General features: G+C 29.9%; 1 protein-coding gene across 9 annotated transcripts in view; it reads right to left on the bottom strand.

Moving 5' to 3' along the window:
• Positions 1 to 25,981, bottom strand: part of LOC107447713 (protein partner of snf) — a 146,431-nt gene that overhangs the window by 26,866 nt on the left and 93,584 nt on the right. For all 9 annotated transcript variants that reach the window (XM_043049291.2, XM_043049287.2, XM_043049290.2 and 6 more), the window contains 4 exons: positions 22,495 to 22,611; positions 17,236 to 17,346; positions 10,670 to 10,995; positions 3,120 to 3,267 (listed from right to left, as the gene is read on the bottom strand). In XM_043049291.2, the coding sequence (XP_042905225.1) occupies positions 3,120 to 3,267; positions 10,670 to 10,995; positions 17,236 to 17,346; positions 22,495 to 22,611 (702 nt within the window). The remainder of the gene's footprint in view (positions 1 to 3,119; positions 3,268 to 10,669; positions 10,996 to 17,235; positions 17,347 to 22,494; positions 22,612 to 25,981) is intronic.

Below are 25,981 nucleotides of genomic sequence, written 5' to 3'. Positions count from 1 at the left end.
CTTTGGTTATTTGTTTGTTTTGCTTTGTCTAATTTAGAAATTTATGTAAATCAACACGTTAAACATTAAAATTAACTGAAAACAGAGTTAGTTTCAGTTTTAGAAGTAAAAATCGATTATACGACGTTATCGTTTATACGACGTTTTTCGGTGGTCCCTTCGGCGTCGTATAAACGATGCCCCACTGTATATATATATAGTCCAAATTCGTCAGACCTAACAATTTAACTACATCACTCCTTTTTTATATGCATATAAAAGAGTAATGTAGTTAAATTGTGGGGTCTAACAAATTTGGACAATTAGAAATAAATGTATTGACAGACTTGGAACAATTAGAAACAAACGCAGGACCAGCAGCCAAAGAATATGCTCAAAATGAAGATGACTGCAGAATTTTGACTGTTTGTCTAAAAACATTTAGGTGTCACATGGGGAGAGATCGAGAAGAAAAAGGGCTAAACTAGCACTTAAGACTAGTTTAGCCATTGTTAAAATGGTGGAGAAGAAGCATTTTATGAACCGGGTATTGATGCACTATAGTTGTAAAATTTTATATATTTATATGCATTATTTATCATAAAACTTGTAACACAATTTTCTCAAAACTAAGTTTCTTATGACTTAAAAGACTCAAAACTAAGTTTCTTTAACTAGCACAATTTTCACCCGATTCACTTCAAATTTTTATACAATGTTCACACTAAATTTAGTTTTTGTTACACACAGAGATTTGTTAATTGGGTTAACTGGTTCTGAGTAATCCCCAGAAAAGAGCTAATTTTATATAATTTTTTATTCTAAACACTGTTATTTTGTGAAAAAAATTATTTTAAAAATCCTACATGCAACGAAAACTATATTTTGTTGTTTAAAAAACTCAAACAGAATCAAATTTGGACATTTTTAAATAACTTATGAGTACAGCAAGTTAGAAACATTCTATTTATGTACAACATGACCAAAAAAAATGTATTAAGTTTATCACAATCGTTGAAAAATTCATTAAAAAATATTCCTTCTAGTGAATTGCCAAATACCAAAGGAATAAAAATAGGTTCTTAATCGAACATTCTTGGTACAAACTTGACTTTGCCAACTGTCTCAAAATGATGTCTTTTCAAGGGAGTTTTCAAGTGCAGAACAAGAATTCTGCAGAAGGCAGGTGAAAGTATTAAGGCAGCAGGGGAACTACTTAAAAAAAAATCAGGAAAAAGGTGCAGTGGCATGGTCTGTAATCACATTGACTTTTTCAACTGTTCCCAAAGTCAGGTTGTGCCTATTTAGAAAATTTACTGCCAGTGCCAATAAGTGAACACTCAGACAACAGACTCAGTTCCAGGAATTCAGTCACATGTGCTACATTTTGGTCGTTGGTGGTCATTCGTGGTCTTCCTGCAAAAGTTTTGTGGCTATCTTCTTTGCAGACTTCAAAAAAGGCCTTGTCACATCGCTAGATTTGGCATTTTGATAAACAATAATCCCAAAAGGTCATTTTATCATAGAAAAAGTTTTTGTAATTAACTTGCTGAGTTTCACACAAAATTTGATGCGCACTGCATTGGAGACCAACGCGAATTTCACAAAAATTCCATATTCCTTTAGAAGGTAGAGACAAATGAGCTACTAATTGGTGATGAATTGGAATGAGGTGCAAACAAATTGCCCTCTTTATTGATTACACTTAGGATATGTATGCTTAAATGCATGTAAGTTTCACCATAAAATCAGTGACATTATTTTCAAGCCATACCATGTATATAGTTAAGTTCAATTTAAATTATCCATATCCAGGAAGTCGTGCCTGATGTTCTATAGGCCAGAATGGCATGGAATTTATAAATCAGACATTTGAAACTGGGGATGGATGGTTAAGAGATTAAGATACTGGACAGCAACAGAGAGAGTCTTAGGTTTGTGTTCAGGTGTCACAGAACCTCAGAATGTACAAGCAACTAAGATAATAGAAAATGAATCACACATTCTTAAACAGCTGGGGAAAAAAACATTAGCCATTGGTGGAAGTAGGGCAGTGCTCAAAAGTGCTTTTCATAAACATAGCATCTATGCAACACATGTAAATTAAGATTATGATAAAGAAAGGGCATGACAAGTCTTGTACAAACATTATGTTTACTCTTGTATAAGATTGGTTTGGAGAGTAAGTCTGGTATGCACCCACAAAAGTCAATGAAACAAGACTCTTTTCTTAAAAAAAAAAACTCAGTTTTTTACTCTACTAGCAGTCTTTATCTAGATACTTCTTAAAGGTGTTGTTTATCTTTTGCAGCAAAATGTAGAACCGTCATTCACTGAAATCTGATAAATTTTAGACTTGGTAAAAGAAATTAATGCATAGTTATTAGGAGCCAAAATCCATACCATAAGGATCCATACCCAAAAATCACAATTTCTAAAAAAATATTATTTACTAATTCTCTAATTACAATGGGATCACACAAAATATACTTATTATAATATCTAATTTTTTCGTAAATTTATTATTATCTGCAGAAAAGAATGTGAGCACTTTATTCAAACAAATAACAAAGATTCATGATTTTTTTAAACTTATTTATTATTTTTTTTAAACATTTTAGCTGTTTTGAAACCAACAATTTGACAATATCTCGAAACCATTTGATAGGTCAACAAATCATTTTTAAAATAAGTCAAATCTGTTTACAAGAAATTAAACTGATAACATGCAATAAATTATAGAAATATGCAAATACATAAAAATTTATCATCATCATATTTTATTATGATTTCAATTTTTTAAACATAACTACCCAAACAGGTACAATTAAAAAATTACATTTTTTATATTTAAAAATATTTATAACATTTACTTTTTTTGATTAAATTGGATTTGGCATCAATCGACTTGACATAAAAAAAATGCATAAACTCACCCCCCCCCCAGTAATATCAAGATGACAGAAAAAATACACTTCACAGGAGAGGTGAGTTTCAGCTAACCTAAACAAAATGTAAACCATGGTCTAAACCAAAATGTTTTTAAACTATTTCAAAATTTTCTCAGTTATTTTCTCATAAGGTATTTTTTGTGATATGGACATAATAATTAAAATATAAGAATGTCTTGCAAAACTTACTGAGTGAAGGCGGTCTGTTTGTCCTGACACTTTATAAGCACTGGTTACAAATTTTGCTATATCTTGCATAAAAATAAATCCTTTCCAAACCGAAGTTGCACTTTTTGATTCCATAATTTGACAGTCTTCTTCATCAATATTGAGAGACCTTAAATATGTAAAACTAGTCAGAAATTAATTTTGCTAAGTGAAATATAAAAATCATAAACTAAAACCCAGGGATGAGAGTAGTTAGAAAGTAAAAAAGAGGAAATCCAAGAATGAATATATATATATATATATATATATACACATATAACATATAATATGTAGAAGCTGTGATATCCAAAAATTTGACAAAAAAGTGCAATTTTTAAACCATGTGATTATAAATCTTGATGATTAATTTTAAAATTGCATAAACGTGAATCACGTGCATGATTTTAAAATCGTGTGAATAAGAATTGCAATATTTGAATTTAAATTGAGAGAATATGGACCCTGATATGTGGCTTCTTAAATCATGTGTATATGAAACTCGATATTGGGTTTCAAAAATGCAAAAATACAAATCATGTTGCGTAATTTTTAGATCGCGTAAATACGAATCACAATGTCTTAGCGTCATAAATAATCGCTACATAATGTTTCAAAAACGCATAAACAAATCGCGATATTGGATTTTAAAATCTCATAAATAAGAATCGCAATGTATGATATTTAAATCGCGTGCATAAGAATCGTAACATGCAACTTTTAAATCGGGTATGTAAGAAAATCAATGTTTGATATTGAAATCGTGTGAATAAGAATCGAGATATTAGCAGATTCTGGACTTGGAATTTCTAAAAGGCTTGTTTGAATTGCTTCTGTTTAGCCATAATAAATAAAAATTTATAGGATTAATTGAATGAGCAAATAAATATTTTCACCGCAAATCTAACGCTATTTTTTAAAATTATTTTCTTTGCTTTTGTGCCAGCAAACAGAAAGGAGCGATGTCTGAATTAAGAAAATACAAACTATCTGGCGGGGGGGGGGTAAAAGTACAGAAAATCTTATTTTCAGCACACAAAAGAAAAGAAAATAGCTAAAATAAGTAAAAATGCAGAAGGGTTGGCAGCTACGTAGTTTGAATTTTCAGAAAAAGCGGAATATTGGTAAAATGGCTGATATTCGAGAGACAAAAGCGGAAATCAGCCAAAAAAGTGGAAAAATCTCATCCTTGAAAACCAAACGGACATAAAACTCAAATAGAGCAACAAAATGAAACTAGAAACTAATTACTAAAAAAAATCAGATAGAAACTAAAAAAATCATTTCTAGTAAGAAAAAAAAAAAACTCCGAATACAAATATTTAGTGATTGCACAGCATATGCATGATTCTTTTTAAACATGACAATTCAGACCAAAAAATTTCTTCAAATTTAAAGTCTTCAAAATAATCTAAAATTTTGTTTGAAAACTTCTTGTTACACTTATTAATAACTTATAGACAGCAGTGTAGTTTATTGACATTTTCTCGAGAAAAAAAAAAAAAATAGAAATTCACCAAATCTTGAATGCCAGGAAAATGACATATTAGCTTAGAAGTTTAAAAAAGTCATTTTAAGTTAATAGTAAGTAACTCAACTTAAGCCTTTATGTTAGATGGACCATAAATTGCTTACATTAATTCTTTTTATCCACTGTAGAAGGAATCAAAAAAATTTTTGTTGCTGATATGTACAGAATAAGATTGTGTATAATAATCAATCATTAAATAAATAAATAACTTTGATTACATCCAATATTACAATCATACATAAAATTGGTATTAGGTTAATATTTGCTTTCCCTCCTTACATTATTAGCAGTTAACAAAATTTCTAGTAACACTTCAATATCCTGGCATTATAAGCCAGGAAAATGACAGCCAGGATAATGCCAAATTAGCCATTTTATAGCAAATAACTGTACTTTAATTTAATATTTTGGCCTAAGACGTTCATATTCTGCAGAAAACAACAGGATTTCTTAAAATAACTCATATAAATCTATGTAGTTTATTTTATTAATAATTTCAAGAAGCTAGGAAAATGACAAGACAAAAACCTACTCACCTTGAAAAAATCTTTGAAATAGATTTTGAACCAGAAAATTGGTTCTTTATTCATGTAATAAGACATGTTCATATAGGAGGGTATCTAATCAATCTATTAACATAAGATATTGATTGCTGGCTCTATCTATTTTGGTTATAAACCACTAAATAAAAGTAGCCAGGAGTTTGTCCTGGGACAAACAAGATATTGACAGAAAAAATTATTTTAAATAAAGTTTTTGTAAATAATACCCTCTGCTTATATTCTAGAAATGCTCACACTTGGTTGACATAAAAAAAAAAATTGGATATTGAAAAATTTATGGGAAGTTTTGAAGTTAAGTTATTATTGGAAGCATTGTTTGGGACATGCCAGGAAAATGACATTTTGAAGTTCAATTAAATTTTTTAACTATACAAAACAGTCAATGCTAGTGCAAAGTCATTTTAAAATGCTAACAGCAATGCAATTTATAAATTTTTTTTTCAAAAAAAAGTTCTTTTAGTATTATAGTATTAGATTTTGGAGCAAGGGACAGTGAATTGTCATATCTCGTGAGAATCACCCATATAGGGGAGGAGAGTGGGATAAAACCAGATATCTCGATTTTTGTGAAATTAGTTGTTTTCTAGGGGACAAACTCTGAATTACACTTTACTAGTCAAGAAGAAGGACCTATTATATTGTTGTGTTATTAAATAATTCACATGTCTGCGTAGATTGTTCACCAGGAGTTGGCACTTGGCTCAACCTTCTCGGATGTAGAGTTCATTATAGCATGCAGGTAGTCAGAGAAAACATCTCTGGGCTTGAATTCGAGACAACCTTTTTATAAACGCCAATACAAACAGTGAATTTTTTTTCTTTAGTCACTTACTTAGCTTTATCATCTGCTATTACATCTTTCGTTATTATAGCTAGTTCAATATACTTTAAATTTAAAAATTCTGTTTTCACAGCATAATATCTTAGAAAGAGCAAATTATTCAATCAAGAGAGAAATATAATAAATAATGTTTTGCAAAGATGAAGCCAGAGTTTAGTTTTTGTGTTTCATTATTTTCTTAAAATTTAATAATTACGGATGAATTTTAATTTTGATTTAATTACAGTATGTTTTTTTATTTATTTTGAATATATAGTTATTAAATGGGGATAGTAGTGACAAGAGAATGAATTTTATGATGGGTATATCTAAAAAAAAAATAGTTTTTAATAAAGTTTCATTAATGTGTATTTCTGTAAAACTCTATTTTTATTACAAAAAAAAACTTCATTAACAATTCGCAAGTTAAAATTGTAGGGTGATTTCATTTATTGTTTTTCTCAAAAAATAATTGAGAGTTGTACATTTTTACTTCAGAATTTTCTATTTTAAAATATTTTTTCCCTAAAACTGCTTTACAGCAAGGAATAGTAAATTTCCAATTTAATTGGAGAAAAGTATTTAAATAGCAGATGCTTACAGTCACATAAAAAGAATTATGTATGCTGTAAGTTCCTAAATATTACTAGAGATAGTTCTAATAATAAATTTAAATATATCAGCATTTAAAAAATATTTAATGTTAAAAAATGCACTTAAAGATTGCAGCAAAGTAAAGAATTGTCAAATAGCAATCTTTCACATGGTTGTTTACATATTTCTCCCCAAAATAGTGTAATAGTATCATCGGATATAGCATAATAAAGGCGGTGCCAAGTGCAGACTCCTCATGAAGGAGCTATATATATAAGTTTGTTTTACTATGTCAATACTCAACATACTCGTTCAATGTCAATACTACTTGTTTTTTTGTTTTTAAGGTATATTAATTTATCGGTAATTACAGTTTTAAAAATTATTTTTAGTGCATCGTATTATACATTTACTAAATACTCATACCCTAAAAAACACTAGCCCAATAAGTAGCACTGTTTTGTTTCATATCAATAACCTCTGATTGCAGGGTAAAACCGGTTACTATCTAGTTTAGCGCCCTCGCTCCCTGATGTGTGTTTATGCTGGGCCCATAAAGGAAGATAGCTACATACAAAGGTGAACAAAGGTTTTACGGGCCCCAAGACAAGATTTGTTGCAGACCCTATCCGTAAAGCACAAAAATCCTTATTTTAATTTACTATAGAATTTTTGAAGACCTTTTATACAAAATTTTAGTTTTTATACAGATTTAAAGAAATTCTCTGAAATTTTCTTTTAAAAAAACGCTGATACACTCAATGGTTTAGGCAATAATTTAGGTCGGGAACTCAGCTGTCCTGGGTCTCAGGACAATTATTGTTCCCACTCTCCTTTCCTTGAGTGCAGCCTTGTACATCACATGTAAATTATATGCATAATTTTTTTAAATTGCCATATAAAATAAAAATGTCTGCTACTCTTCACTAAAATTCCAGTGTTTTGAAATTTCCCATAAAGTTAACATGTGTACCCGAACCAGGTGGTGTGATTTTTTCTAGAAAAAAATCCTTTTTAAAAAAAGTAGTACATCAATGACTTTTTGATAATTATATATTGTATACAACTAAACAATGAACAATGATTAAAAAAAAGGAGAGATAGACTTGTTTATTAGCTGTTTGAAGCTTTTCTGACATTCTTTTTATTCTATCTTATTGTCCTTTTGTTTGTGAGAGGGTATTTTCCCCTACAGTCAAAATCAGGAAGATAATGGGCTGCACAAAGCATAGGAGAGGTGGTTAAAGCAGATATGGGAGCTTAAACTGTAGAATTTGCAAGAATATTTTTCCAGCAAACTTTAACTTCTGAATCTTAGATTAATCCAATCATTTATAGAACATTACACTGAACAACTTGTTAAAAATTTTTCTTTTTCTGGATTCAGGTGACCTGCAAGACGCTTCTTAATCAAAAATAAATATTCTGGAATTTGATTTCTGCAGCGTTGAATAGTGTTGATTAAAATGCTTTACAAATGAGTTTAAAAAACAGGCTTCTCTGTATTCGCTGGGAACATTGGTAGCTCAGAATAAAATTGCATGATTGAAAATTTTCTGAAGTGAATGATGTGCATATCGAATGCAACACACATCACATTACTTTTCAATTCCTTCAAATTCTGATTTAATGCTTGTTCCCGGAGATAGTGATGAAAATGATGAATATGAGTAAAAAATATCAGAGGATAAATCCACAACTGATCAGGAGTTTAAAAGCATAAAAACGCTGAAATAATATTTATTTACGAATGTAACCCAAAAAGCAAATTTGCAAACAGAAATAAATATAGAGAGGGATAGTGCTGAAATTGTATCTAAAAACAGGTAAAAATTACACACTTTTTTTAATAATTCATCTCGTAAGCATCAATTTTTGAAAGATATACTTATATTTCAATATGCCAATTTTACTTTAGTTTTATTACCAATTTTATGTTTTCAGACCAAATAAAACAGTACTGGGAACTGTTAACATATTTTAGACTCAGAGGTTTTTTTTTGTGAAGAGATGTAAAAAATATTCAAGAGCAAGGTTCCACAAAAATGCAAAATTTCCAAGAGCAAGGATTAATTTTCAGGTCCCAGCATGCTATGAAGTGGAAAATAGTATAAAAGCTTTTTTGGTTTCATGTTAAATACTGACTAACATGTTTGATGCCAGACAGGAATTTTTAGGGGCTTTGGCACCCAAATAACTGACAAGAAAATTAAAGTTCTAAGAGTATAATTGTTTTTATCCCATTTAACCTTTTACTTGGTGTGCTACTTGAGCAAGTTCCTAGCCAAGCACAATTTTCCCATAGAATAACATAAGTGTACATCGGTTTTCTGTTTTAAAGCAAACAGATCCAGTTTCATTGTTTTTTATATGAGACTATCATGTGATTGATACACACTCCAGCAATTGGCAAGCACATAGCCCCGTTTTTCAGGGCTTTATCTTTTAACAGCCATGGCAGGAATACCAAATAATTTTGACCAGGGTTAGATGATCTGGTCAGTGCCTGAGTTGGTGCTCTCGTCTCTAATGTTACACACAATAAATGAGGGAATTTTCAGCCATGACCGATTTAACAAGTGTCTGGCTGCTTATACATGCCGGTTGTCTAATTAGCTGCAAGGATCTAACTCACAACCTTCAGCTCTCCAACAGCAGGGTAATTCCAAGTTAAAAATTAAATGCATCTACATTATCTAAGGATTTTATTCCAATCATGAAATTTTTAAATTATGCTAAATAAATAGTGTTTTAATGTTGCCCACACATTCTAAGTTATTTTATCCTAATATAAAGCTTATTTTTAAAGATGATAATAACAAAACTCAGATTAGTTTATTTTACTTCAATAATTTGTAGTTAACGATAAAGAGAGAGCTAAGTGAAAAGCAGTAGATGATATTGTTAGAAGATATTTTTTTAAAGAATAAAAATCAGAAATTTTGTAAACATTAATGATTCACACAAGAATGGAAAATCAGAATGTATCAAAAAAATTCATGTTTATTTTTAAGAAAGGATGTTTTTGTGTATCAGTATTAATGATCAAGTGAGCAATATAACAACTTAATTGAGATACATTAAGTGAGCACATCACATAAGTGACAGTAGAATGCACAGAGCTTGACTAAGCAGGGGCATACGAGGTTAATATCTCTTTTAGGTTTTAGTCAATTTTCTTGTTATATATAATGAGGTGAAAAATTTAAAAACCTGAATAAGGTTCAGTTCTTCATTACTGAAGTAGAGGGAGTCCCCAAAGAAGCTTTTGCCCTGGGTCCCAATTAGGCAAAGTCGGGCCCTGATAATGCATTAAGATTTTATCATTACATTGAAAATCATTCTAGTTGTTCAATTGTTATTTCATTTACTGAAGAAATCAGAATTTCACTCCACACCTTCTTCCATTCAAAAAAGAATGTTTATTTTTATTTGAATGGTAGTAGATGCTCTTAACAAAAATCATTAAAAATTCCTCCCTCATAAAGAGTCTTTCAATGATTTCACTTCAATATCTTCATTATTCGAACATTTTTTTACACCTTACAAATTTACTAAAATAAAGTCTAAGTAAAGTAATTAAAAAAAACAACAATATTAATTTCAAGGCTAATTTATTCTAAATTACTAAAATGTGACTATTAACTTTATTAACTAAGTTTTTAGATACTAATTGATCTTATTTCTTAAAGAAAAACTAACAATTGAAATTTAACCTTAAGGTGAGCATTAATTTATATTTTATTAAATAAAGTTTACCAAAATTATTTACATAAAATTTCAAAATATCAAACAACTTTCAACTTTAAATATTTTATCTATATTTAGAAGACTATGACTTATCTATATTTAGAAGTATTACAGCCAAAATATTTTAGAAGTTATGAGTTTGAGCATGAGTGAATCATGTACTTCTTGAATATGCACATTATAGTAAAAACTTTTCTCACTAGTTTCATTAAATCTGAATTTCTTAAAATTATTTCACTATGCAACCACAATTAAGAAGTATACAGAAGGTTTATACCCAAAAGATACAGTTGAAGTAGGTTCTTGGTCCAAAGAATCATCTCCAGTACTTGAAATGGAAGATTTTCTTTCAACGACTCGAGATACTAAATCAGTTGTATTAGGAGAGCTAGCATCAACAGATATTGAGTGAGCAATGCGAACTTTCTTTGGAATATTCTCATCAGGAGGTGGTGCAACTTTGCCAGTGCATATTTTGCAATTCAAATCAAACAAATGAGAACGATGTAGTTGAGTCGTATCATTAGTAGAGTCTTCTTGTTCTTTATCAATGTCAAAACTTTCATCGGTGTCACTTTTTGGAACAGGTTTTAAAACATCTTGCTGCAAAATAATGAAAGAATTTATATAACTACAAAATATTAAGAAAGTAATTGAATGAAGAAGTAAAAAGCATGCAATAAAATTGAAGATAATAAAAGAAAGCAAATTGTTGAGTTATTGTTGCCCTCAATAAAGAAATAAAAGTTCAGAATGAATTAAAATTTCTTTTATAACTGATATTAGTACAGTAGTAGGAGAAGTTTTGTGCTTTATAATTTAAAAAAAAAAATGCAAATATGCAAGCAAAGAAGGGACATAAATTTGCGAAGACAACACCAGTTTATTAGCTATTGACAACACCAGTTTATTATTATTAATACATTTACCAGATGTGTTTTTCTATACATAATTATTTTATTACATAAAAAATTCGACACTAAATTAAAAAGAAACAATATATAACTGCAATTTGAATTTTACTGTTCTTGTAGGAACACCATATACAGTCAAACTGTAAGATTAGTAGACATATAAGGTTGTTCTATTGCTGAGGATGTTCTGCTGTCTGTTCTGCGACATGTTTTATGATGTCACAAACTTAACTCTTTCATCGTTGTATTTTGGATTCGTTGCAACTCCTTGAATGCTGTTATAAATTACTTAAATACAATTTCACATTATGGTTTTTACTAATGCTACTTTTTTATGCTAAATATACAGTATTTAGGTAGTATATTTAGTTATAAAGCCATCAATAATATAATTTAAATATAATAAAAAATACCTTTTAGTCATTTTAATTTCTCTTCAATAGAAATTCGGTACATTAAAAAAATTGTGATACAAAATCATGTAACAAGCATTAATTTACTCTGCTCTAACCTTCACATGAAATAAATTATAGTATAATATAAGAAAAGAATAGTATTATTTAAATAAAATTTCACACTTTAACTCAAATCAATGTTATTCCTTACAATAAACAGAAAAATGTATGGGTAGTTTTTTTTCTTTTTAATTTTAAAAACGTATTTTAAAAACAATTTTTTTTTTCAAGACTCAAATTAAGCATTCTTAAATCAAAATTTGTATACTTAAAATAGTATTAAAACATTTATAAAATTATAAAAAGATATTTTTTAGTACAAATGTAACATTTAAAACAAATTGTAAGGTGACAGAAAAGAATACAACAGTAAAACCATTATTTAGTCGACAAAATTGATATTAAGAATGAAATAGCAAAATTTAACATTGAAAATCGAAATCACCTTATATTAAATAAAAAAGGTAATATTAACTACCCAAGGGGATTTCATTTATCACTCGCTGTAGCACATTAATTATTCCCATGGAATTCGAACAAAAAAAAAACAAAAACAAAAATTTAACTTTTAGATTCCTTAATAAACAAATTTTAGTTTTATAAAAAATTGTTTTGAAGAATTATGTTATGGTCTTTTGCAGTTTAATTTTTGAGAGGCCGTAACTACGCAGTGGAACTAATAATAATCACCAGAACACACAAACAGCATGTTTATTGATAGACGGCATGAGACAAAATAAAAAAAACTACATGTTTATAACAAAAAGATCAAAGAAAACGTGATACAACATACATAGAAGAGGGCTTTCTAGGTTTCGCGATTTAACGCCCGTTGCTGCGAATATGCCTCACCCTTTTCTTATAAATATTAATATCTTCGAAAGCCAGGCTTAGAAATTTTATTCTAATCATTGTTCTGGTTTTAAAAAAGAAAAATGCAAAAACAACTTTAAAAGAATATGAAAGTGTTAAATTTAGTAATATATTAAATTTGAACCAAAAATAAGTTTAACTTCAGCAAATTTTATCAGAAATAAATTAACGCTAAGATTAATGAAATGACAGGGGTAATGCCTGCCGCCTCCAAATGGTGCTCAGTGGATACCCCTCACTGGGTAACTAAATGGCAAGCACAGGGTAAGCCCACAGGTGAGCCCAGTGTATGCCTGCATTGGGTACCTGGACATATGGGTATTCTTGAAAATGAGCTAGCTGATGAAGCAGCACTGGCTAGCTCTAGTGCAATTTTCTGGGGCCCTGAACCTGCATTGGGAATTTCTCCCATATTTTTTAGGGTATCTATATTTAAGCTCTATAGCAAAATTGCCCATGATCAATGGCGTGTCGCTGGCGGTCAGAGACAAGCCAAGGAGCTGAATCATGACAGTCCTAGTGACATCAAAAAGAGCTTTAGAGCTTTAAAAGCTAAATAGAAACAGTTTGAGGAAGATCATTGGTTTTCTTACTGGACATTGCTTCCTCAGGAGACACCTATGCATAATGGGAATTTAATCTAATTCTCTTTGTCGAGGTTGTCATCTTGAAGAAGAGACATCACGACATATACTTTGTAATTGTGAGGTCTATTTTGCTTAAAGATTTGAGCATTTGGGGCAGCATTGAATTAAAACTTGGGAACTGCAAGATGTTCCTGTAAGGCAGTGTTTCCCAAACTTATGACTTTTGTGTACCCTTTCTAAATTTTTCGTAACACTGAGTACCCCTAATAAAAAAATGAATGAATTTTTTACTATGAAAAATCGCACAAAAAGTAAAAATCACAACTGGCTGTTGACACCACTAATTATTAACTGTTAACTCTGCAAAAAATATCCAATAGAAAAATAGGTAATCGTAAATTTTCATGGCTAGCTTTGTTTTTAAATAAAATTTTTTGTAATTTTCGTTTGTTGCAAGATATTTCGCATAAGAACGCGTACCCCTGCTAAACTGTTCCCGTACCCCTGGGGGTACTTGTACCACACTTTGGGAAACACTGCTGTAAGGTGTTTGCTGAATTTTATTTTTCATGCCCCTCCTTCCCAGAAATAGGAATAAATCACTCTTCTTTTCTTTCCACCAAGCTTGTTTTACAATTCGTTACCTGATCCCCTACTTTGTTCTTGGAACCCTCTTATCTTTACAAGTGTCTATTCTTTACACATCCCTCTTGAAAATCAAGAAGAGGAAAAATTAAAGCTTGTTTTACAACTGTTCTCTTCATATTCTTACTTTATCGATTTGAGACATGAAGATTTGTTTTTTCTAAAGCAATAAAATGGCGAATTCTATAAGAAGGAAAGCATTTTTGATTGAGGACAAAATAAAAATTATCAAATGTATTAGAGATGAAACTAATCAATTGGCACTGTATAAGGAATTTTTCCTCTTAAAACCTGCAGTTTTAAACATTTGGAAAAGAAACACAGTCCGATTTTTGCCGCACACAAAAAAAATATGGTTTCTACAACAAAAAAAAAAAACAAACTACAATGTGCTAAAAGAGAAAACATAGACGATGCTATATTAAAATGGTTCACTATTCAGCGGGTTAGAAATCTCCGTGACGCCTGCTTTCCCCTCCTTCTGACTATGCTTCAAACTAAAGCAAATGAGTTTGCTGAAAAATTTGTGCTTCAGTGGATGGCTGGATAGATTTGAAAAACAAAAATTACAATAAAAGAATTTGCTAGGGAAGAAATAAATGTTTTTCCAATGGATATAGAAAAGTGGAAAGCCAAAGTGTGGCAGGATATTATACAGAATTATGAAGAAAAAGACATTTTTAATGCTGATGAAGCTGGACTATTTTACAAAATGACAACCAATTAATTATTAAAATTTAAAGGGAAAAAATGCACTAATAAGAAACTCTCTAAAGTGAGAATAACAGTTCTTGCATGTGTAAACATGTACAACTCAGAAAAGTCTAAACTAATTATCATAGATAACTCTCAAAAATCTAAGTACTTTAAGAATTTTAAAAAACTGCCAGTAAACTATAAGGCTAATCAGGAAGCATGGATGACTTACAATTTTTTTAGAAGAAAATCGACAGTGGGACAGAGATTTGTCAAAAGAAAGACGTAAAATTGTTCTAGTTGACAATTGCACAAGCCACTCCATTTAGGAAGTCTTAAGTGCACTAAGCTCATTTTCATCCCCCAAATACGACGTCTACTAACAACTGGGCATTATTTATAGCCTTAAGTCCCCTTACAGGATATAAATAGGTTTACGTATTTTAAAAAACAACAAAGAGAACAACACAGAACACAACATCTCTCTTCTTGAGCAATCGTTTTGATGGTAAAATCAAAGAGAAAAGTGATACCAACAACAATCTGCAGCTGTTTCTGAAACACAGATCTTTCAAAGGATTTAGAAGAAAAAGACTCCACTGTGGAAGACTAAGATGGTGAAGATATTTTACCAATAATTCTGTGGCTAGAAAAACATGGCAAAGTATTTTCTTTAGGAATGTTAAAGAGCAATTTGAATATTGTGAGGATGAAGTGTGCACTTTTGATACCCCTACCTATGATGACATTTTTTCTGAAATTAAACAAAAGAAGTTAAGGCAGAAAACTTATTAAGAAGTTTAAAGAAAATGAAATTTGAGCACCATCTATTTCAGTAAAGTCAGCAATAAATATTTCAAATTTTTTTTTCTCTACAGAAAATCCTAAATTCTTTGCTGATAGTAGATAGAATTTTACTTAAAATCAAATTACCTTCAATCAAAAATCACTAATTTCTTTCATAAAATAAAGCCACTTTTTAGCTAAGTAAGTAGTTTTGTCTTTAATTTTTGATTTATTGTCTATTTAATTAGCTTATTTTTTTTAAACAAATAATTTTATATTGCAATTACTTTTTTCAATAATATAACTGTTATATGCTACAATTATTAAATTTTTTTTTAATTGCTCGTTTATAGTGGACATATTGTTGGGTTCGTAAATGGTTCACTATAGCAAGGTTTAACTGTGGTATAGTTTAACACCGAATGCCAGATAATATCATTTGACATTTACAAAAATAAATTATTGGATGAGCCCTTTGTAAACTGAACAGAAAATGAAAAATGGCAAAACCTGAACATTCTAATTAAAAATGCATGGTAAAAATTTATCGGTAGTATAGCTATTTTTCAATTCCTAACACTTTCTTTTTAATAGTATCATCACAGTAAAAATTGCATATTTCATAAAAATTCAAATCAATAAATCATTTCTTAAATTCACTCAGCTGTTTATAAGAATTTCAATTCAATGGATAAAACTTAAAATTTCTTCAAGTAAGCACATTTGAATTGCCAGCAGCTGATCTGTATCTATATAAACCTTTTGGGAACCGCTGGTAAAGCAGGTAGTTAAAAAAGCGAAACATCTTGATTCCTACAGTCTTGTTATCAATGAGTTGTATGTATACATATATATATTAAAAAATTTATTCCTCCGCAATTAATTTGTGTGTACCGGCCATGTTGAAGAAAAAACAAATGTGGTCTCACAAAAAAATTATATTTGCCTCTGATACATAAGAAATATTTTATAACAAGAAAAGCTTAGGGTACAACTGTTAACCAGCCATCTTTGAAAGGTTATTTAAAGCATTGAAAGTTTTATTTAACCAGTTTTTACACAAGTGCAGTATAAAAAATAGATATAAGTGTAATCAATTCTGGAATTCCTTGAGAAACACACAAAGAAGCCAGTAAAAACAAAGCTAGATTTTTATTATGCCATTTTCTTTTGAACAATAAAAAAAAATTCTGTCAGATACTAATGCATCGACACATTGCCGTTGACAATGCTATGAGACATTGCTATTTTCATCTGCAAAAAAAGCATTGCACAAACAGTGTGTTAAACTTGACTATATCAGAAACTAAACTTGAATGCTTTCTTTTTTAGATACAAAGCTCCAGATTTTTGTTAAATCTCTTTTTCCGATTAGGTAAAAAAAAAATTATAATAAAAAAAAACTATAAATCCATTTAACTCCTTAAAAATAAAGCACAGATCATTAAATTTCGAGATTTTATGCCAGTCAGTGCAAGGTAAATCAATTTTCATAATTGTATTTGTAAATGTATGTATTGACTATTGTATTTGACCCATATTTAAGAGCCTAATGTCTGTTTCGAATTATTTACATTCCTGTCAACTTTAACTCTTTCCGAATTTTCCATGCAGTAGTAAAACAATTACAGAAAAATAATCATACTTGAAAATAATTTTATATTTTTGCAAAGTTGATACTCATTTAGAAAAACTATTATGTATTTTTATATTTGTTTTACTAATTAATATGTATTGGTGGTTAAAATCATTTATAAATATTATTATAATTCAAAGAGATTAATGCAACCCCTTTAAATATGAAAATAAAATGGTATGCATTTATTTGGTAATTTAAAATTTCAATTTTCATACTATAAAACACAATACCGTACAAGCATTTTTTACCTCAATAATGGTTATATCATCTTCAATCTCAACCTCTCCTTTATGAGTTTTCTTTAAAAGACTTCCAGACTTCTGTTGTTCTAACTGAACTCGTTTTATCATATCTAAATGCTAAGAAAATACAAATGAATGTCAAGAATAACAAAGTATTTTTGCAAACTAAAATAATTGCCATTGAGATGGGTATTACCTATATTTTGAGAATTGAACATTTTTGAACAACAATATACATTTTTATACCTGATTTAATCACATAAATTTACTGAATAATCAGCATATTTCAGCTAAAACAGAGAAGATAAATATACAATCATTAGCTTAAAAAGTTATTCAGTAAATGAAGATGAGAAAAAAAATGAAGATGAAATTTTTTTCATTTTGGACACAAAATAAGCCTATAATATAATTGCAAATTAGTTTGATCAGTCAGGCATAGAAAAACCCTAGAACTGCTCCGAATTATTAAAAATTACAATTGATCAAACTCTTGATTCATCCACACTCAGACACTTGATCGCTGAAAAAAGAAATTATCTGAAATTTTGTTTTCCACTGTAGTTTCTCGGACCTAATTTTTATTATTTTTTTCAAGATAAATAGTTACTACCAATTTTATGCATTCATAAAAGAATATACGTATTGAAAAAAATACATTCCTTCTTTTTTGCACTTTGCACATCATCATCACAAAAAAAAAGAGATTTTAAAAACTGAAATATATGACAATGAACGAAAAAATATTACAGTAATTATCGGCAGACACTAAAAGGTGAGAAGTCATCGAGTCCATTAGAAGCAAACCTTTGCTTTGAAAAAAAGCACCAGGCCGCCTCCTCCACACCATATCCAACCAATCTATCATTATTTCTTCGCACATCCAATCTTTTTCGCTTGCTTTCAGGATTATGTGTGTGTGTGTGTGTGGGGGGGAATTGTCTTTTGTTAATGTTTTTCTCTTAAAGATGATCAACGGACTTAGTCTTTTCCCCCCTGTTGTACAGGCTAATACGCACACAAACGATTTTTTCTCTTTCCCAGTAGTAATTATCGGAACATTCTTTGTTCCTGCTGTGTCAAAAGTTCTGCTAGCAGGGCAATCAAATGTCAAAGGTGTTTCATCCAAGTTTATAATTTGAGAAGGAGAAAATTTTTCCACATCAATGAGGTTTTTGACGAACTTCAAGAAGTCATCTTTTTCTCTTCCCAATTTTCTGGAAGTTTTTGCCCAGCAGTGGTCCCTGTTTTTACAGATATTTTTTTCCTTTTCATAAAATGATAGCACCAACTTGGGCTGCCTTTAAAATTCTGAATGTCCAGCTGGTTAGGAATTAATTTAGCTTGTAGACGAATTTTAATTGTACACAACAGATTCTAAAAAAAACCAAGTGGATATCAGTAGCGATAACTGTGAAAAAGTTGGTGGAAAAAAAACAGCGGTATCTTTGCAGAAAAGAGTGACTAATAAATGCACAAATTGGATTTTGCATGTTGTAATAATAATATATAAAACAATATAGGGATTTTTATAAAACACTGAAAAAAATAGAATATTTGCTGATAAAATGATTGAAATACCACATGTATTTAGGATGGTATTCACACAAATTGAGAGGATAAAAAAAATTTAAAACTCAAATGCATGATTCCCCTTTTATGTATTTGTAATAATATCAGAATTTCAAAAACTGCGAGAAAGTTGTATTAATTACAAAAGCAAAGAAAAAAGATCAAAACATGAATTTATGATTGCATCCAGCAAGTACACACAAAAACACATCAATTCACAAGTCACAAAATAGTTCCAAAACACATCAATTGGTGCATATTCATTTGAGTCAGAAGAATAACCTTTTGGTTCTCCACATAACAGTAGCAAAGATACCTCTTCTGGGTTTATAATGAATGGGGTTACTGCTGCCAGATATCTTATTGACTTAATAGAAGTGTCTTCTATTCTCATTACAGGATGCAACACTTTAAGATGGTACAGTAACCTATTTTCAAGAGGCAATACTTTTAATAACTTGTTTGCACATGCCATAGACCTGGCACCTAAATACATAGAATTTTTTTCTGAAGAAGATAAGGATTTCATCGCATTTGTGGTATCTAGTCCAACATCTATTAATTTTGAATTTTGGCAAATTTCTGCGTTTTCTACATTCAAAGATTTTAAGTCCTTTCCATTCAAACTAAGAAGAGCAGAACTCTTTTAAAAAAACGCCCTAACAATGCTTAAACAAGAGACACCATTTCATCATACAGCAAGTGAATCAATGGAGTCTCAGTTTGAAAAAAACCTAAAAATTTATTTAATGTAGCCAAAATATTTCTTAAAAAGGAGCTTTTGCCAAAACCAATTTAAATAAATTCAATATTGAGTGGCTCATACTATTTTTTAAACTAATAATTACTTTATTTAATTCTGCAAAAGGTAATTAAAAATTCTACTTAATTTAACTATTATTTAAGGTTATCGAGTGTATTTTTCTTAAAATTAAATAAATGTTATTTGTAATAGTACATTCAACAAAACATTAACAAGATTAATATTGATCATACTGATTTTATAAAAATATGTAAAGAATTAAGCAAATTTTAATAAATTTATATTACAAATGTAAACTAGTGAATGGTCCCTAATTTTTTAAATTCAAGTATTTCATAAGTGAAATGATTAATAAAATTAAATAAATTTTAAATGCAAATACAATGAGTATTGAAGCTAAAAAAATTTTTGTCATAAGTAAATTATTATATTGTCCCTACACTTATAATATTTAACAAATCAGTGATAATGAAAATTTTTTACATCAATTGTTTGAAATCAAATCATTAAGAGATGAATTAAAGAATTTTTAAATGACAAATCTAAAAAACATAAGATTTTTTTGCTGCTTTAAAAATTCTGAAAGCCCCTTTCTTCATACTTATTTAAAACCTTGCCTCTAAATATTATTAAGTTTTTTCCTAAATCAAAATAAGAGCACTGAAAATTTTGAAAGTAATAACACAATAATAAAATGCAATAGGTAAAAAAAGTAATAAAGTAAAATAAATGTTTAAAAGCAATATGCAATTAGTGGATGGTCCCTCAGATAAAAATTTATGTTTAAGAAACTCAATTAATTCTTATCTTTATAAAGTTAAATGAATAAAAGGGAGATGGAAATTTTGAGGTTTTAAGCTTTGTGATTCTTAACTGCTCTGAGGATCAACATGATTATATGTACTTAGTGAATGGTCCCCAAGTAAGACCATGGGTATTATTCTATAAATAGAATAGAGCAAGAAGGCCATTAGCTTGCCATTGACAAAGACGATGGCACTTCAATAACTATAAAATTAACAAGAGAAATAAAATTTTCTTTTGCTATTAAAATTTAGCAATGTTTAGTTGGTCCCCGAAAACTCGAGGGAAGTTTCGGTTTCATTTCAGAGAATGGAAAATGAAACCTGAAATTGAGAATATCATGCAAAATGAAGCAGAGTTGCACATGAGAGTGCAAGAATCCTTCACAATGAATCCAGAGCAACCCCACACATGGCAGTAGCTGGGTTGCCGCAAAATTGTGACTTGGCGATACCCAGGGGGAAATATCCCTTTTGGTGCAGATCGGTGCAATTTAAGCCTACTACTTCAATTTGGAGCATGTAGGCGCAGGTTTCCACAATTGGCGCAGATCGGCGGAGCACTTGCAACACTGGGAGACCTAAATTCATGACCTGCCATGATTTTTTTTTAAAAATAGTAAAAATCATGACTTTTCATGACAAATTTTGTTCAATACTGAAATACATGACTTTCCAGGTGCGCTGAAACCCTGTAAATTATAATTACAAAATTCTGAGTATTTCTTAAATGATTTAGTTCAGCTTAAGTATTTTCCTACTTTATTATTGAATAAAAAGTAGACGTATTTTAATCGTTTTTGTATTTCCATTTTATTCTTTCTTAGTAAAGTATGCAGATATATTTTTCTTCTTTATCTTCTGTTCACTTACATGCATGTGCAGTGCATTTTCCTCACCTCCTGTCCTTGTAAAACAAAGAGAAAACGAAATCAGCATGCCACTCCTTTGAGTTTGATTGACGGCAGCTTATCAGAAAAACAATTCTTTCTGACATACAGGAGAAAATAAAACATTCGTCCCCTCCCTGCCCCCTCTCGATCTAAAGATCTTCAAGGTCACGGAAGAAATGATGCTTCCCTGGGCAATTGGGGAGAAAAATTCCCCCCTTCCACCACATTTTCCTTTACTCAACTTCAAGGATGAGTTAAATTTCCGCTTTTTCTCATAATCGTTCTAGTTTAAGAGGGCGGGGGGAAAAAAGCAAAAATTTCCCCTGGTTTTCTGGATGCCAGATAAATGGTTCTCTACTGCACTTTGAAATTCTGTTCAAAAGAACTCAAGTTTAGATCTCAAGAAATTACTACTATTTTTTTTTTGGAAAATTGAATGTATAATGAATAATAAATTTACATAATGTTAATATATTATATAGTTTGCAAATGATGGATGAAAATATAAGCTAATCAACAGAAAAGATTACGAATGAAAACAAAATATATTTCAAATGATTTTTAGCATTAAGTTGCAAAATAAACATTATCACAAAATATTAAAATAAAAACATGCAATATTTTAAATAAAAGTAATTACAATAAAGAAGAACTGCAGAGGAGAATAAAACATATTTTTCAATTTAAATAGAGTATTTGTCATATATTTTAAGTGCTAACTACGTTAAGCTCTGTAAAGTACCCCTACTAAATACAGATTAGTAATATTCTTTTCATAATAATTTTTTAATTATTGATATTTCAGAGATTTCAGGAAAGTTTAGAGACCTCTGCACTATATGGTCTGCAAAGTCTCTGCGCTTGGTTTGAAGTAAAATTTACTTACTGACAAACTAAACACAATAATTTTTTCATACATGAGAACTACTTAAAAAAATTATGGTCAGTCCTTAAATTACTCTAAAAATCGAAGGGTATAACACAAATATAGTGCTTAAGTTGGAAACATTGAGTTAAAATAGAATAGCTCTCAACATGAGTAGTACAATCTGTAAAGTTGGCAATCAGGTAATATCTACACCTTGTTGTCAGTTAGCTTACAATTGTCAGATTCAATACTTTAAAAACATCTTTTTTGTGACTTATTTAATACCGAAAAAAATATTCTACTCCACAGACTCCTTTTATGACTATAAGCTAAGTTTGAAATTAAAAAGAAGTGATGGCAGAATACATGTTGCATTTCTTGTTCTCTCCACTTAGATAATTCCACTGATGCAAGTTCAGTAGCAGACATATGTACTACTTGATCAGGAGATATCTCTCCTCGCAGGATTTTTCTAAACAAACCCTAAAATAGAAAACATAAATATTTCAATGCATATAGTTCAAGAGTTGTAAAAAATAGTACAAAATTTTTTTCCCTACAAATCAATGTTTTGTCTCCCTAAAAATGGGTTAGTAATTTTTTATAAGATCATATATTAAAAATAATGAATTTAATACATGTTGTTTATATGTACTAATGTTTGAAAGAAATGTTTTTTACGAATGAAAACATGGTAAATTTTATGTAATTTGACATTCTTATCATGAAAAGAACTTGATCAAGAAAAGAAATTTAGATATAAATTAAGAAGGAAAAAAGTAAAAACTGGCAAATAAAACATTTCATTACAGCTTGTTTTACAGAAAATTAAAATATCCTTGACTACCAAAATTTTTCTTAACAGTTATTACATTTATATAAAGGTGTGACATTGGGACACTCACTATTTTTAGATCTCAAAATTTATATAGTCCCCAGAGTTAATTTGGTATTTTCTACACTTTCCCTTATGGAGGTGGACTGGAATGTTGCTTCCCTCAATGTGTACAATAGCAGGTGTGTCGGCTCTTGTGATCTATGCGCATGAGATATTTTAATTCTACATTTTTTATTGTTTCTGAACCGTAACTATCTAAAATATTAAAAAACTTTAACTTTTATTTTTTGCTGCTTATTTAAACGTAACTTCTAATTTTTTCTAAGTGTAACTTATTTATAGCATTTTACTATGTAAGGGCTGCCTGCGCTTCACACGGGGCTTTCGATTTTTGTATTGTTACTTCTCCGTTAAAGGGAGCTCCTTCCTTTTCCCACCTACCCCCCAGGTGGCTGGGAAGGATGGTGCAATTAAAACTCATCAGCCTTCTCATGGAATAACTATAATATCCTGCACATCATTCCTTTTGAATATGGAGTCTACAAATTGGCCAGTTTTTTCTTGATGTTGGGAATATGTAGTCTTCCATAAACCAGTTTCTTTGATTAAGCAATATGTCCACGGGGTTGTAGAGAGTGTGGCCTCTTTCCCACACCAGATCACCACCTTATTGTTGTGTTTCAGCAGAACAAAATAAAGATGTTTATAGTTCTTCTCAAAAGATTGGTTTTAAGTTATCGGCCTTTGTCTAACTCACTTTTTTTCATAAGAGGACTGAAGGCATTATATTTTGTTTCCTTCTCAAATGGTTTTTGTTGTTGATATACATGTTATTTAGTAACCGGAAAGTTGTGGAACAACACTTGCAGGTACACCACTTATACGTTTCAATGCACAATGCAAATTTTTATGACATTATTTCTGTGCAACAAAAGGACTTTTTTTTTTCACCTGAGAAATAAGTAAGTGCTTATTTTACTCTTCAAGAAAACAAGCTAAAAATAAAAAGGTTTTAATATAAGTTTTTTCTCTTCACTGCCTTACTTTCAGCCTGGGTATAACTAATTAAAATTACACAGCTAGGTTACAATTAGGACTGGGCTATAAATTGATGTATCGCGACATATCGATTTAACGCATATATCAGCAAGCCGATACACAACTTTCATTACTGGCAAAGCATCAGAAATCTGATTTAAGCCATAGACTAATGACGATGAGCGCAAAACGATGTATGTGACATCCGAGAGTTTTTCAAAATATCATATATGTATGTCAACAACTCAAAAAAAAAAGAAAAAAAAAAGAAACGAAGTTTCTGAAGAAATGAGTTTATTTAAAAACATTAGTAATAAAAAAATGTCACAAACAGAACGACGAAAAGAAAATAAAGAACACCCAAATGATCTGCTTCAACACAAGCTTAAATACAGATAGCAGGTGACGTCATGATCCATGCAAGAACAACCAACATCAAATGAAAATAAACAGGCCAATCCCCGCAGACCATGGCGTTACCGACGCAAGTTGAATACATGAGATCGATGACCGTAAATCGAACCTCATACCTTTTAGCCTCTATTTGTCTAACATGCGGCCCCTTCTCATGCCTTCAACTTTTACAAGAAAATACACATATACAGTTTATCAAAATCTTCAATAAACTAAAGAAATATTCTATTTCCTTAAACTAATACTACAGTTGTTTCATTCCTGAAACCATCCAGAATATTAAACTTTCACAAATACTTTTGAACAAAATTTTTCAACTTCTAACTTAGTTAAAAGTTTTGTAAAAATGTCCGCTAAGTTAAACTTTCTCCTAACTTGTTTAACAGCAAAAAATTTATCAAAAATTAAATTTCTTAAAAAATGATACCTTACGCCGATGTGTTTCGTTCGACTATTTTCAAAAGGTGACTGAGAAAAATCAAATGCAGATTGATTGTCACTAAATATAATACAATCACTTAAATTTAGGTCTTTTAAATTTAATTCTTCACACTCATCTATTATAAGCTTAATCCACATTACTTCTTAGGTAGCGTCAGTTAAATTCACATATTCTGATTCCATTGTAGATAGACTCACACATTTTTGTTTGAAAGTTTTCCAGAATATCGGAGTTTTATCTAAAAACAATATTATACCACCTACTGATAGTCTGTCATCCCTGTTAGCAGTGAAATCTGAGTCACAGTAACAATTAACATTCACAGGGTTCATGCTCTACTATAAAAATAAAATTCAAGTACTTTTCAAGGACTTTTTAAGACTTATTATAAAATTCTCAAGGACTTAAATTTTAGTTAAAGATAGACTAAAATTTAACATTTTAAACTAAAATGATAATAGTAACACAAATATAGTGCTTAAGTTGGAAACATTGAGTTAAAATAGAATAGCTCTCAACATGAGTAGTACAATCTGTAAAGTTGGCAATCAGGTAATATCTACACCTTGTTGNACTAAAATATTTTGACGATAAATGTTAGTCGATAATAGCAGTACTGAAAAATAAGACTTCCATTGCTCTCTCTCTTGGTTTCGGAAAGTGATCTAAGTAAAAAAAAACAAAACAAGGGTGATTGGCATCAAGTCGAGAATAAAATTCATGATGCATATAAACGTCAGGTTTGAATTTTGCATTAAGGCTTATTTTAAGCTAGGTATACAATCTCTGAATAAGCAAAGATTCGGGCAGAAGACGGGGTAGGGGGGAATGTTCTATATAATACTGTGATATCAATTAGATATTTAAAAACAACTCTGCCGGGAGACTTTTATTTAATATTTAAAGTGGCAGAAGCATTTAGACAGTGAAATTTAAATTGTTCTTAAATATAATTTTGAAATTTCGACCACTTTTCTATTTAAGAAAATTAATCAATTATTGGATGTTGCGGCTTGATTATCATTTTAAATTTATTACCAGTCAACCATTTTAAATTGAAACAGTTGCCAACTTTCACCTCAATACCTTCTGATAGATTCTTAGTAACAATTTTGGTCACT

The sequence above is a fragment of the Parasteatoda tepidariorum genome, chromosome X1 (genome assembly GCF_043381705.1).
Source record: "Parasteatoda tepidariorum isolate YZ-2023 chromosome X1, CAS_Ptep_4.0, whole genome shotgun sequence".
Lineage (NCBI taxonomy): Eukaryota > Metazoa > Arthropoda > Arachnida > Araneae > Theridiidae > Parasteatoda > Parasteatoda tepidariorum.
The sequence above is the reverse complement of the archived record's forward strand: the minus strand, read 5'-3'. Positions and strand labels throughout refer to the sequence as shown.